Source organism: Punica granatum, chromosome 3 (genome assembly GCF_007655135.1).
Source record: "Punica granatum isolate Tunisia-2019 chromosome 3, ASM765513v2, whole genome shotgun sequence".
Lineage (NCBI taxonomy): Eukaryota > Viridiplantae > Streptophyta > Magnoliopsida > Myrtales > Lythraceae > Punica > Punica granatum.
In genome coordinates, this window is record NC_045129.1 from 38590313 (window position 1) to 38604436 (window position 14124).

Below are 14124 nucleotides of genomic sequence, written 5' to 3' on the forward strand. Positions count from 1 at the left end.
TCCTCGAAGATGTCTTGTTGGTCGGAGTCACGGACGAAGAAAAATGCGAATTGGGCTTGACCTGACCTATCGAGTTGGGCTTCAAATATTAGACCAAACTGGTCCATGACCAAGAACAAGATGGCTCATTAGTCCACATCCTCCCATTTCTACATTTGTATCCGTATATATATATATATATATATATATATATATATATACTAGTAGGGTTACTCGTGCATACTTGAGAAAATTAATAAATAAAATCATGTATAGTATATATACGATGGAATACATACATTACTTACTTCATACTTAAAAATTCTACTTCAATTTAATTAATCAATTTTCAAATAATTCAATATCTTTATTAAAAATACATTATGTATTATTCGACCGACTCTTATTATGTCATTATATTATTGCATATTATTGGTTTATTCTACGTGGGATCGGAAGGTCTGCTTACTAGATAAAAAAGAGGAGGTTCTATCGAACAACAGTGGGATGGAATCTCATTTATTGACACAGAAGTTAAACGTGAAATGGTATCATCTTTTGCTAGAAATATGAACAGATGGGTTGGTTGTCTTGTCGTCGTTCAGCAGTTCGTCGGAAAATTCCACTTTGTGTCTATGTTGGCTGCCTTCTAAGAACATTCACAATGGTAGGTGTCAATTTCCAAATTCGAGGCTCACTTTTGTACCACATGGCCGCCACATGAAATGGAATTGAGACCATAAAAAAAAATTGGGACGCACTCTCGCATTGATTGGTCCCAATTCCCATCCTAATTGTGGCTCCATATGATCATTCCATATTAAAAAATTGAAATGGATATATTCATTAAATATGTTATCATAGATATTAGTAATTATGTTTTTTTATTTACAAATCCAATAAAAAATAAAATTCTAATTTTTCAAATTATTTTTATCAAAAACTAAATTTAAAAAATTAGGATTGCAGAAGTTATATCGAGTCCGATAAAAAATAATAATTTAAATTGTGGAATTAAAATTTCAGTACATAATTCAAATAAATAGGCAAACATTACATTTGACTTGGCCTTTAAATTACACATGCTTTCACTTAATTTTTTTTATAACATCTTCTCGTGAAGTAATCGTTATCTCTCAGTCATTGCAGATGTGCCTATAGCAAGGACTTGCATCTCAAATTCCCTTTAATGCAACTCTTATCTCTCTTCGCTTCACTTCGATCTCCTCCTCATTTCACTTCACCTCGATCTCTTTCTCCTTTTCCTTTTTCAAATGAATAGTCCTCAATGTGAGATAGTCTCCGGTAATTGATTTCTTTTGTTCCCTGCTTTACGGTCTTAGTTTATCCTCCTACGAGATCTAGAGGAAGAGCTTTCCCCATACAGCTTCAGAATGAGTTCAAGGATGCGCTCCTCTGAATCATCGAGCAACAAATCTTCAAGCAAGTCATCGCAAGAAGGGAGATTGGGTTGATCAGGGTTTCCCGACATATTTAATGATTGAAAGGGGAGTGGTGGTCGTGAGTGGAAATGCGAGGAGAGTAGTGGTGGCGAGTTGCAATGTGGTTTGAGAGGAGATAGTGAGTGCAAATGAGATTTAAGCCTCTTTTAGAGAAAGGGTGAGATTTTAATGGCCAGTTCATACGCCTTTTTCAAAGCATTACTATTCCTGATTGCAGGTTCGGTGATTCATGCCATGTTGGATTAAGTACATGTAGATATGGATGCAATTAAAGAATATCAGCCGATGACTTTTTCCTTCTGTCCTTGCCGGGGCAGTTGGGCACAAAGCAATACGTATTCTTAATTGGCACTTAAAAAAACTTCAGTAATGAACGACCAAATGGAGAGATGTTGCGAGCATGTATTTTACATCTACAGTGTGCTCCAGTTGGCTAGCTTTGGTAAATTATCCATTCATCAACTTCTGAATTATGAAAAGCTCTTCAATAGCTCGGAAATAAACCGCCACGCCACGCCACGCCTCGTGGCACCACTTGACATCTCTCGAGAGTATTAATTCATTATATGAATTCTACCATTTGCCTTCCTTTGTTGCCCTCAATATTTTTGAAGCGGACCAATTACGAGAAGTAAGAAAAGCACGAAATTTTTGGAAAATTCTGCTTTACACAATTGTTCGGTGCCTTTTCGCGTCCGAAATTGTTGAATTGGGAGGTCCGCTTCACGCTTAATGAGGGAAGTACTATTATTATACAATAGTGGGATGGGATGGGATGGGATCTCCATAATTTATTTATTTATTTTTGCTTGAAAGGCAATTCGAAATCTCAGTTAATTGGTAAAACGGATTCGTCTAGCATGATTTCATATCATGCAAATGCGGTTTTTTCCCCGTTGAATGTGTATGGATCCGATATTTCACTGTACATTCAATAATGGAAAGTGACGCGAAATCATGTTAAAAAATTAATCATTATAGAAGTTCAAGATGGAATGGTATCATCTTTTGCTTGGACTATGAAACAGATGGGTCGGTTGTCTTGTCGTCGTCAGCAGTCAGCAGCTTGTCTGAAATTTCACTTTGGCGTCTATCTTGTCCTCTGAAAAGGTTTGGGCTTGATGCTCTCTTCTTGTTGAGCTGTCTTCCTTCAGTCTGTCATGTCTTGATTGGACACGGAAGGTCCATTGTTAGAACATTCAAAAGGGACCACTTTCTGAAGGAAGCTGTGTTGCAAATGAACTGTTCATTTTGCAGTCGAGAGTTTCACTTGCAAATGAAACTATGTTGCACTTGCAGTCGATTGCGATGATTTGATCCCAGAAGTCCCATCCCGGGCACGGATAGTTCTCCCTTTGTGAAAGGCTGGAGCCCTGCAAATTCCGAGCAGTATTCCTTGAATATTCCTCCTCGTTTCTACTCTGTTCTTCCTCGGACTCTCTCTCTCTCTCTCTCTCTCTGCCTGCAAGTCTCTATCATGTCTTAAGCGAAAGTCAAAAGTCCTCAACCTCTCTCCTCTCTACTTCCGTCTCCTTAACAAGAACAGACATTCATTTCACCGAATCCCAGTCCCCTCCCCTCTTTGCTTCTTCAGACTTTTCATGTTCATGTCCTCCTCGCCGCCCCGCAAGAACTCGAAGGAGAAGTACCCCTGATCCTATTCCTCACCCGGGTCCTCCATGGAGCTCCTGAAGCCCTTCCACCCCCACCTCAACCCCGCCGGAGGAGACCCCCTCCCTAGGTTCTCCTCGCCGGACAGCTTCAGCCGTGAGGTCGACCGCGCTGCCGGGTTCCACGAGGTGCCAGGCGGCATGGAAAAAGTGTATGTCGCCGTTGGGAGGTCTGTTGACAAGGCAGTGGCTTTGATCCATTGGAGCTCCGAGAGGTTCAGTGGCAGAGAGATTTGTCTTGTTCATGTTCACCAGCCGTCTCCTCTGATTCCTACTCTCTGTAAGTCCCAAATGGAAGTTTTGTTCTTTAATGATAATTGAACAGTTTAGACTGGAAGTTTTAAAACTTTTTTGTCCATTTGAAATTGGTCTGAATGGATGGGGATCGTTGTCGGTTTACGCGTCTTCAACTGCGTGTTTGTGAATGAAAATGTTGATGTTTGTAACCAGACAATCAAGGGAGAAATCTGCTTTAATAGCCATAGGTTCCATAGGGAGCTAGTCCATCGATTCGATGGTGTTTGTGGAAGTATGGTAGTGAAATTTGAAAACTTGAATTATGAGCTAGACATAGATCCCAAGACTTAACCGAGCCCAGCCAAGCATTGTCTTGTCCGGGTGAATATTTGCATTGCCTCCAAGTATATTTTTTTTGTGAATTGAAACACAGATTACCATCGGGTGACCTTCCATTCAACCTGCTCTCTTTGATTCTATGGACAAGATATTCTATGGCACCGCCTTTCCCTAAATGATGATTTTTGCTTCGTTCCATCACTGTTATCTTAAGTGTCTGAATATTGCACAAATGATGTCTTCTCCGCGATGAGCTCCTTTTGACTGAAGTTTTCTTTATGTAGTGGGTAAATTACCAGCAATCCAAGCAAATCCGGAGGTGGTGTCTGCTTACAGAAGGCAGGAGAGGGAGCAGATGAAAAAGCTCTTGCATAACTATCTGATTAAGTGCCGTGCTTTCAAGGTATGCTGTTTGCGTGAAAGATCTTCTCTATGTTTGCTGTCCATCGTCTACACTTAAACTGCACTATATCAGCTGGTCATTAAAATTGAGGGCCATCTTTCATTTACTTGTTCGGCCGTAAGATAATGATATTCTCCGGGTTCCCTGTCAGTTGGAGTCATTTGAGAATTACAGTTGCTTTTTACAGGCAAAGGTGAGCTTCATCACGATAGAAGCAGATCAAGTGCAAAAGGGAATTGTTGATATGGTGAACAAGTATGGTATTAGGAGGCTCGTTATTGGGGCTGTCCCAGAAAAGTAAGCCTTCTCCTAGTTTCAGCCTTTGCTTAAGGGATCTTTACAGTGGTAGCTATTAATCCTGGTTTATTCTTTCCTTTTTGTGAATGTGCAATACAGTTGTATGAGTATCAAGAAAAGCTCCAGTAAAGCAAATTACGCAGCAAAAAATGCTCCCCCCTTTTGCGAGATTCTGTTTGTCTATAAGGGCAAGCACATCTGGACCCGGGATGCCTTGGAAGAACCAGTAGCATTAGCTGCGCCTAGTAATACCGAGCCTGAAATATCCCCTGAATTTGTTCAACACAATCCTACAGACATTAGACGCACTAGCATCGAAAGCTGGCTTCAACGTGAATCGGTTTACTCAGATATGGCAGTGCCAGCTACTGCTAATATATGTCTTCCCAACTATAACCAGATATTGTTTAGTACTACTAACAGCAGCACGTGCTCCAGTTCTTCTGCCGAAAGACGAGTTTCATCGGATTCTGATCTTAGGATTGATGAAGAGAATCTAAACAGTCGCCTACGAGAAGCCTTGCTACAAGCTGAGGCATCGAGGAATGAAGCATTTCAGGAGCTGATGAAACGTAGAAAACTAGAATCAGAAGCCGTGGAAGTTATCGAAAAGGTCAAAGCACTGGAGACAGCATATCTAACTGAATCTAAAACTCGGAAAGAAGCAGAGGATGCCCTCAGAGATACCCTTCAGGGGCAAGAAAAGTTTCTGGAAGAGAGAGAAGAGGTAGGGAGAGAACTACAGAGAACAATGAGAAATGTGGCACTTCTTGACACCCGTGCTCAAGAAGCTAATCAAAGACGTGAAGAAGCAGTCCGAGAACTACAGGTCATCCAAGCTTCTATCGCCACACTGCAGCTTGAAAAGCAGAGGATTCGAAGGCAGAAGATGGAAGCTGTTCACTGGCTTGATAGGTGGAGAAGCAGGGGCCAATCTCGAGCTGTGAGGTGCAACGGATTTGTTGGTCTCCATGAAGATTTCCCGGAATTGGCAGAGTTCTCGTTGTCGGAAGTTCAATCAGCGACTTGTAATTTATCCGAAAGTTTCAAACTCGGTCAAAGCGGTTTTGGCTGTGTTTATAAAGGGGAACTGTTGGGCAGGACCGTCGCAATTAAGCTGCTTCATCCTCATAACATGCAAGGGCAATTCGAGTTTCAGCAAGAGGTTTCTATCTCTCTGTTTCCTGGATCTCCAAAATTTACCATAGAATAACTTACAAAGAGAGCGTTTCTGTCATCAAAAGTTGCTCATCTATCTTACATATTTCTGGTGAAATTCTGCATTACCTTCACTGAACCTGCCCACGTTTCGAGTTTTTTTTTTTTTTTTTTTTAAGCTCGTTTGCTGATATGTTTATATGCTTCGTTCTTGTGTAGGTTCAAGTCCTTGGAAAACTACAGCATCCTCATCTGGTGACTTTGCTCGGTGCATGCTCAGAAGCTTGGTCTCTTGTTTATGAATACCAGCCCAATGGGAGCCTCCAGGACCAGCTCTTCCGCAAGAGCAAAAGCTCTCCTCTCCCTTGGAAGGACCGGGTTCGGATCATAGCCGAGATCTCAAGTGGCCTCTGCTATTTGCACTCTTCCAAGCCTGAGAAGATCGTTCACGGGGCTCTGAAGCCCGAGAACATCCTCCTCGACTCTGAGCTCAAGTGCAAAATCTGTGACTTCGGGATCTGTAGGCTTGTCACCGAGGAAACCCTGCACTATCCTAGCTTCCGGCGGGTCACCGAGCCCAAGAATGCATTCCCCTACACAGACCCAGAGTTCTATAGAACAGGAATATTGACCCCAAAATGCGATGTTTATGCCCTCGGGCTAATTATCTTGCAATTACTCACGGGGAGGCCTCCAAACGGGTTAATCGCAGAGGTTCGAAGGGCAGTGTCAATTGGGAAACTGGATACTCTTCTCGATTCATCGGCAGGAGAATGGCCTATGAAAGCAGTGAAGATATTGGCGGAGCTGAGCCTGCAGTGCTGTGAATTGCAGTCTCGAAATAGGCCTGAAGTGATACCTACTTTAGTGAAAGAGTTGGAGCAGTTGTACATCTCAGAAGAACGGCCCGTGCCTTCCTTCTTTTTATGTCCAATCTTTCAGGTTAGCAATCATTTTTGGGAAGATTTCCAGATGATGGAAATGACGAAACATTTAAGCAAACCTAAAATCATTTTTTTTTTGCTGAATAAAAAACCTAAAATCATTTGCAAGACTTATGTGTGGTTCATGTTTTTCAGGAAATAATGCACGACCCTCAGATTGCAGCGGATGGTTTCACGTATGAAGGAGAAGCCATTCGAGGGTGGTTGGAGAACGGCCGCGAGACATCTCCAATGACCAATCTGAATCTCGAGCACTTGCATCTCACCCCGAACCATGCCCTGAGACAGGCAATTCAGGACTGGCTCTGTAGACCTTGAGATCTAATCCTGTTCCTTGTATCTGTGCTTGGCCTGTATCTTAATGAAAATAGCAGTTAGGACCATATTTTGTTAGCAGACAGAAGTATTTTGCCCAAGATCATGCAGTGTATGTAGCAAGGTAGACAGGGGAAGCTTACATCTGGATATTCGTACATCAATCAAGTAGTTTACCAAATTCACATCTAAACTTTGGCCTTCTCCGTAGAAGTCGTACAATGCTCGCACTGATCTTTAGAAAATTGTTTATCGATTTCACGTAAAGTTTTCCCCGTTGACGTCTGCGAATAGATGTTTCATTCTTAAATGTTTTGGATGCTAGAATGACCTTTGGTGTTTGTCGTGATATGGATGAATGAGAAGAAATTTTGAGGGACAAACGAAATTGACCATGGTGAGGTTTGGAAACTGACTATACGTTCAGCGATAAAGAACCACTGAACCTTAATAAGCACCAGAAAATTCTCTGCTAACATAGTTCAACACTCATATGCAGAAACCTCTGCAGGACCTTTTGCAGCTGATCTCATAGCTTACAGACAAATACTGATTTCACATAATTTCGTTCCTTATAATCAAAGCAGTGAAGAAGCAGCTCGGTGCTCAGCATCACTAAAAGGGTGATCCTCAGCTTCATCCATTTCATTCCCGGAATCTCCTTTCTTGCCTTTCAGAAGTGGCCTAGAAGGCTCTGTGTAAATCCACTGGTGCACCTCTTCCCTATTAGAGTAACGTTCTTGGCAAGGCTCCACATTCTCTTTTAGACTCGTCCCAGAGCTCAACTGACCATCTCCGAGGCAATTCTCTGATCCCGGGGTCTCCATTACTTTGCTGGAATCAGGAACTATCTTCTGTTCTTGGGGGAGGAACTGGTTGTCCTGATTTCCGGGATTGAAGTCCGAATTTGACCTCACATAGCTCGGAAGAGACGACTCCTTCAGTATCCCTTGAGTCGAACGTGCTGCTCTTTGTGAGAAACTCCCAAACCCCTGAATCCCTCTAGTCAGCTTCCTTGCCTTCTCCCTTTCTTCCTTCAGGAGAGACATCTGCTCAAGCAATTTCAGCACTCTCTCTGATTTCTTCCTGACAGCCAGTCCCCAGTTGAATCTGCAACAAACGTATCAGCATAAATATCGAAATTTGATGATCGGCTGTGATTATTCACTCAAAAGTGCATATAGATTTCCAATAACTGACCCTTTTTCGTCTATGTACTGGAAGTTTCCGGACCGAGAAATGACTTCTTTGTCAGCCTGGAACTCCTCTGCAACACTCTCAGGTCCATGAGTCAACAAGTGCTCAAGAACAATCAGACAGTGATAGGACTCTCTCCAGTTCTTCCTCTCAAACCTGGACAATCTGAAATCATAACCCAACGTAGACAATAAGCGAAAGTTCCAATAACTAGTATCCCGTCTCGTTGCTAAGAAGATCAAGAAATTTAACCCACCTGCTGTGAAGAATGTCCACGATCCTCCAGTAATCGTCGACTTCAAAAGCAGCCTTCGAGATCCTTCCCAAGGTCTGCGTATCAGGTGCTAGTTGATCTCCACTCACAGCTTCCTCAGTCAACCTTATAAAGATCAGATCATCAGCTCAAAACTACAGATCATCGTGGAACACAAACATCAAATCGAGAAATTACACGAAACTAAAACTTCCAGTGCTCACAGTTGTATCGGTGTTACATCTGTGAGGGCTAGTCTGGCAGACTTGATCTTCTCCTTCAGAAAGAACGATGCTTGCTTCTTGAATTCGCGGAAAAAAGGTGTGCCAGCAGTACTCATCGTGTTGTTCATACTGTTCTTTTGCAAGATGGACATCATGTTCTGTGGTTTAGCTGATTAAGGATAAGAACAAAAGGTTAAGCTTCAAAAGATTGAATCAGCTGACGACCAGACCCTAACTAACACACCCATCAACTGCACTACACTGCACAGGAATAGGACATATGAGGCTAACGTGGGAATTACGGACAAGGTTGTCTGATTAGATCTACAAGTTGACTTTTCTTATGCAGCCGTGGAGGTGAAGTCAACATCTAGCAATTAGTTTAAATTTGAATTGGTCTCGCCTTTGCATCTGCTCTTTCCAAGGCCAGATCTTCTATTTCCAGGATTAATAAGAGTTTGGCAGCTTTTGGGTTTATGGTTGATGGAAAGCGTAGGAACGTGGCAACAACTATGTGAGCATCGTATGCACGTCAGGAATTCCTAACACTTTTGAAGTTAATTTATAACTAATTAAAATTGAAATTGCCGACATTGAATAACATCGGAAGAATTAGATGGGGGTTGGAAATTCATACATGGAGTAGAAAAATGGGTCGTGCGATTGTCATCGATGAGGAACTTAACTTGAATAAAGGGTTACAATCAGTCAAACTATTAACTTGTCTCAGTCGGCTCGATTTCAAGTTTCAAAGACTACCTTGATTAACTTCAAAGCTAGCTATTGTCCTCCTCTCCTTCACTCTATAATTCAATCATATTGCTTCATGTTAAAGGAAGCCATGAAAATGGATATAAGCGATGACTCATATAACTGCCACAAAATCTAACTAACAGCATCCGTTTTCGGTGTCTTGGCAGTCAAAACCTCACGTAAAATGAACGATGCCAGATGAAAGCCTTTCTGGTAAGTCGAGAAAAAATGGAGGGCACGGCTCGGGCAAGGTTCGTGGAGAAACTACACTGCACGAGCCCTGTAAGGGTAGGTCCTGCATAGCCCTCGGCCTCCCGGTATAATACTTTCCGGTATCCCGGCCTGAAGTAGATGTAACGGGGAAGACTTGTCTTAGTGGATGATAAAGCTCAGGCAGCTGACTGCCTCTGCCACCTGCAATAGCATTTACGCTGTCAGTTTCAAGAAAGTGGTTAGCAGTTAGAAGATTTATGATCCAAACTTCATTAGGAGGGACCCACGAGCTTGAAGCTTCACCGTCAGTTTCTGTGCTGGGGACTGGTTTGGCGGAGCCCCTCCGGTCCCAGGGCCGGACCGTCCCCAGTAACATTATTTTGATCAGCGAGGAAAGTTCAATAAATTCTGATCAAAATTTTCAATCCTGAAAGGGAATGGAATTAATTGACTGCTATCCTGAAAGACAAGTAGATTGACCCAAAACCGATGACTCATTTACATCTCCTCAAGGAATGAATGAATGCCTTTTGTCTTCAAGGCAAAAGAGTAGGTATAACCGTCCTCATCGAATCAATTCGGTTCAAGGTTGTACACAACTAGGAATCGAGCTCAATCGAAGTAACTCAGGTTCTACAGAAGTTCACGTTGTGCAGCAAAATTGAGAAATGTTGTTAATTGAGAGAACTGAGAAGTTGCAATTTATATATCATAGTTTAGAATTGACACGAACCATGCTTTCTTTTTTATGCCTTTACATCCCTCGAAACCCGGTAAATTGGGTCACTAAGGTGGTTACCTGCGGACTTTACAGGAGAGACCAGGAAAAAAGGAACAGCAAAAAGGAATTTGCCGGGGTGATGTTTTACAAGGCAGGCGGGATATTTTCTTTCTCTATATTTGATTTCTTCTATCTGTGAACTCTAGTTATTATTATACACAAGATCTCCATATCCTTCCCTCTAAGGATATGACGATGACTGATACATCGTCATGGTACCGCCTCCTATCCCCTTGCGGTATCTCGAGCAAGTCATGAAATTCCATCCCTGCAATCCAGCAAAGAAGGCCGTTAAATACAAGAACTAAGATATCTTCTACTTCTTCCCCTGTTTACCATGCATTATGTTGTTTTCCACACTTTTCAGGAAAATGAAAACAGAAAACGGAAAACAGAAAATTGACAGTATTCCCCACCCGCCCAGACCATAAGATGAGATTCATTGTCTTACCAGCTTTCTTTGCAGCCCGAAATAGTACTTCTTCAATCAGATGTTGAGCTGGGTCTCCATCAGGCTGCAACTCGAAGAAGAGTTCGATCTCAGAGACAGCTTCTTCATTCGTGAAGTACTGATAAAGCCCATCGGAGGATAATATCAAAAACCGGTCTCTGGGCCCCAGTCTATGGTGGTAGAGAGATGGTAAACAGTTGATGTATGGGGAGGTACCAACATAGTCGATTCGGAACATCTCCAGAAGAGCATTGTTCCATTTGGGCTGCGGAAAACAGAGAAGAATTTGCGCATTATATAAAAATCTGAAATATTAACCAAATCAGAATATCCATCACTTCTTCCTGGAAGTTCAATGAAGAATCACATTCCCAATCTTCTGATACGGTTCATTGGAAGACAATGACTCAGAGTTTTCGTAGGCTTGCACCTAGCCACTCCAATGTCGAATTACAAGTTATAGTAGTAAGCCTACTGATCAAAACTTCTACAAGCAGAACATGTTCTGGAATTTCTCCATTAGAACTGATTAAATTCTACTTTCCGACTACGAATAAATGCTCTTTCACTGTATCTATCCATTATTCATGAAATTGGGTAGAGGACTGAGCTGAAAATGTAATTCTACCTTTTTCAGAAACCCAGCACCGAAGGCTCTGGTGACTTTCAAGGACCCCTTCACGCGTTCATTCATCACAGCAGAAGCATCATCAGGGTGTTCATTTTTAATTCTTTGAACCTCCTAAAATATGAAGATAATCCAAGATGAGGAAAATGATTTATAGTATATAGAAGACAATTCCGGAGCAACCAATCAATCAGCTAATCAGCAAAGCTCACCTCTTCCACATTTGTGCTGTGATCCACAGTTAGCTGCAGTGCCTGTGAGCTTGGGATCGAACTTGGGTTATCCCATTCAGAAGCTTCAATGTCATACAAGGTTTCTTCCTTGATTCTCTCTAAATCCTGCCTTACCTTCCCGATCAAATAGTCGGGCTCTGCCTTTTGGGCTAAGACAGCCCTGCTATCACCCACGTTCATCACGTAAACATCCTCTCCCTTCATCAACATCACTAGGACGCAAGAACCCATTAGAGCGAGCTCAGGGTTCGTTAACATCTTATCCGCAATCTCTAAATAATTCTCCTCTGTCTTCTTCAGCGCTTGAGAGAGCGCTTTCAGTACGTCGGAGTGGTTGATTGATCTCGAATCTTGCGATCCCAATCTGTTCATCTGCTCCTTTAACCTCCGATCAAGCTCCAATCTCTCCCGGTCCCACTCGCATTTCCACTTTCTCTGATTCTCCTCCCATTTCTTCACCACACCCCGATACTTACTCCTCGAATTCCGATCCCTTTTCCTCTTCGAACTCCCATCAAGACTCACGTCTCTGCTGGTGCAGGGGTAACTCTCCTGCTCAAAAGCTCGTGAACACGCATCCCTGGTCTGATTCCTCATCAGATCACAATCAGCCTGAGGGAAAGAATCTTTATCCTTTGGTTCGGGAGCGGGATTCTCAGACTGAGGTAGCACTGAAACAGAGTCATTCGCAGAGTTCGTTTCATGCTTATCAACATCCCAAAGTAGACCCCTGACTTCTCTATGAATAGCAGGATACAGATGTGACAACAAATAATCGGGCGCATCGGGCCCGTTGAATCCGTCATAGATCCCCACGAAAACCCAACCATGTTCTTCGGAGACGACTACGTGGACCCGATCTTCCCCTGCTTTTCCTTGAGCCCACTGAAGATTTTGACTTTCCAAGGACTCATCATCCTCTAAGCTCCCATCACTGCTAAAGTTAAGACTACTCACCGTTAGATTCTCGTTGTGCGCTGGCTTGTCGGGACCCAGGATCCAATCAGGTTCCTTCACCGCTTTGATTGGGGTGACAATCGAATTCTGTCCACGAACCAGCGTCTTCGAAATCACCCTCCTGATTCCCCGAATCAGCGACGCTTTTCGCGGTTTGTGCCGGAACGCAAAAGCCCCGTGGGAGAAGCTCCTCTTGAACTGGTCCGAGCTCCCGTTCTCGAGGGGGCCCGAGAAGATGCCACGTTCAGGGGGACCTAACAGGAATCCCCGCTCAATCGGGCCGGAAAGGAAGCCCCTCTCGAGGGGACCTGAACCCGGGATTCTCTCGAGGCTGGCCGAGATGGGACCGGAGTTGATAAGGCCCCTAGGGATTGGCTGCAGGGGGATTGAGGAGAAAGAGGTTGAGCTTTCGAAAGTAGACGACTTGTCAATACTGTTGTATGAGTACAAATCAATCAACGAAGTCGACAGGGGAGTCGACGTGTTGGCGCTGACGGAGGCACCGGAGATAGACCGGAAGGTCGTGGTCTCCTCGGAGTGGACCTTGGAGGTGGACAATCGACTCGGGTCCGGTCGGACGTAGCAGAACGAGTGGCCCAGGCCCTCGTCGAGGGGGTCCGATATGAAGACAGGCACGTCGTGCCGCCGGCTGGCAACCTCACCACCACCGCCGGTGAAGCAGACTCTCAGCTTTCCGATTCCGTTACCCATTTCAACTACCCCACAAAATGAAGAGCTGGAAAACTCCGCGAAAATCAGAGGAACAGCAGCATCCGACTGGTTTTTTAGACGAAAAAAGGATTCGATTTTTCCGAGGATTAGGAGAGACCTAGTTGTAGTTTGTTTTGATTATTTGTGCTGGGTTGACAGCGAGAGGAAGGAAGGAAGGAAGGAAGGAAGGAAGCTGTGAAGAAGAAGAGGAAGGAAGAGGTGGGAAGTTGAGAGAGAGAGAGAAGGTGCGGGTGAGGCGTTGACTTTATGGCTGGGGGGGTTTTGAATTCCAGGAGTAAAAGAGAAAATGAATTTAAATTATTATTTTTTAAATGGATTCGGAATTAAAAATGTGTTTGTGCGGTTTTTCCTGTATATAAGGGGGGCGTTGACTAAGGTTAGGGCTTAAGTAAACTCGTGGGTTGAGGTTCTTGAACTGAAGTATGGCCCACAGCCAGCAGTCTCTCTCCAGAGTGCGTGCATCACACGCTCCATACAAATTTATTGGGTCAGTCTTTCCCTTGTGTTTAATCCCAACTCGCCCCTAAATAAAAGTTTGAAACAAGTCGGATTAACCAAAGGTATTGCTTCACAATTCACATATCTATTCCGGCTCTTGAAACAAAAAGCAGTCTAGGTGCTCCCAAGGTATTAATCATGAATTTCATCCGATCATTAATAACTTGATTGTGTTTAAATAATTACATGAATGCGTGTATTTTTAACTCAATTTTTATTATTATTTGTTTTAAAGCCAGCTCATTCAAACGAAAACTTTAACTAAGGCTACACTATTAGGCAAGTAAGTGTAGCTCATTAACTTTGCGATGTTATTATTAGACAAGTAAAGTTTGGCCCCTTTGATCGAACTCCTAGATCCATCCCTGAGGTTAGCTAAGATGGGTTATTGTACTCATG

At 43.1% G+C, this 14124-nt stretch overlaps 3 protein-coding genes across 3 annotated transcripts; 1 reads left to right on the forward strand and 2 right to left on the reverse strand.

The window, feature by feature from the left end:
• Positions 1-2596: 2596 nt before the first annotated feature.
• On the forward strand, positions 2597-6998 carry LOC116198520 (U-box domain-containing protein 33-like). The gene is made up of 6 exons (XM_031528686.1): positions 2597-3392; positions 3973-4091; positions 4279-4388; positions 4488-5553; positions 5766-6488; positions 6626-6998. The coding sequence occupies exons 1-6, from the start codon at positions 3122-3124 to the stop codon at positions 6806-6808; spliced, it is 2472 nt and encodes an 823-aa protein (XP_031384546.1). The 5' UTR covers positions 2597-3121; the 3' UTR covers positions 6809-6998.
• Positions 6999-7193: 195 nt separating this feature from the next.
• Positions 7194-8786, reverse strand: LOC116198523 (epsin-3). Its single transcript, XM_031528688.1, has 4 exons — positions 8480-8786; positions 8259-8381; positions 8006-8167; positions 7194-7915 (listed from the first exon to the last, which is right to left on the reverse strand). Exons 1-4 carry the CDS (start codon positions 8632-8634, stop codon positions 7384-7386), a joined length of 972 nt encoding a protein of 323 aa, XP_031384548.1. The 5' UTR covers positions 8635-8786; the 3' UTR covers positions 7194-7383.
• Positions 8787-10123: 1337 nt separating this feature from the next.
• On the reverse strand, positions 10124-13481 carry LOC116198521 (probable protein phosphatase 2C 23). Its single transcript, XM_031528687.1, has 4 exons — positions 11518-13481; positions 11306-11419; positions 10678-10942; positions 10124-10494 (listed from the first exon to the last, which is right to left on the reverse strand). Exons 1-4 carry the CDS (start codon positions 13204-13206, stop codon positions 10379-10381), a joined length of 2184 nt encoding a protein of 727 aa, XP_031384547.1. The 5' UTR covers positions 13207-13481; the 3' UTR covers positions 10124-10378.
• Positions 13482-14124: the final 643 nt, after the last annotated feature.

What these genes read in the sequence shown, in the direction of transcription:
- LOC116198520 (XM_031528686.1), top strand. Translation starts at nt 3,122, where the DNA reads ATGGAGCTCCTGAAGCCCTTCCACCCCCACCTCAACCCCGCCGGAGGA. An exon ending in TCCTCTGATTCCTACTCTCT is followed by an intron (nt 3,393 to 3,972) that starts GTAAGTCCCAAA and finishes TTCTTTATGTAG; the next exon opens with TGGGTAAATTACCAGCAATC. An exon ending in ATTGGGGCTGTCCCAGAAAA is followed by an intron (nt 4,389 to 4,487) that starts GTAAGCCTTCTC and finishes TGTGCAATACAG; the next exon opens with TTGTATGAGTATCAAGAAAA.
- LOC116198523 (XM_031528688.1), bottom strand. Translation starts at nt 8,634, where the DNA reads ATGATGTCCATCTTGCAAAAGAACAGTATGAACAACACGATGAGTACT. An exon ending in GATGTAACACCGATACAACT is followed by an intron (nt 8,382 to 8,479) that starts GTGAGCACTGGA and finishes GATCTTTATAAG; the next exon opens with GTTGACTGAGGAAGCTGTGA. An exon ending in GTGGACATTCTTCACAGCAG is followed by an intron (nt 8,168 to 8,258) that starts GTGGGTTAAATT and finishes TTATGATTTCAG; the next exon opens with ATTGTCCAGGTTTGAGAGGA.
- LOC116198521 (XM_031528687.1), bottom strand. Translation starts at nt 13,206, where the DNA reads ATGGGTAACGGAATCGGAAAGCTGAGAGTCTGCTTCACCGGCGGTGGT. An exon ending in ACAGCACAAATGTGGAAGAG is followed by an intron (nt 11,420 to 11,517) that starts GTGAGCTTTGCT and finishes TTCATATTTTAG; the next exon opens with GAGGTTCAAAGAATTAAAAA. An exon ending in GTGCTGGGTTTCTGAAAAAG is followed by an intron (nt 10,943 to 11,305) that starts GTAGAATTACAT and finishes TGTTTTCCGCAG; the next exon opens with CCCAAATGGAACAATGCTCT.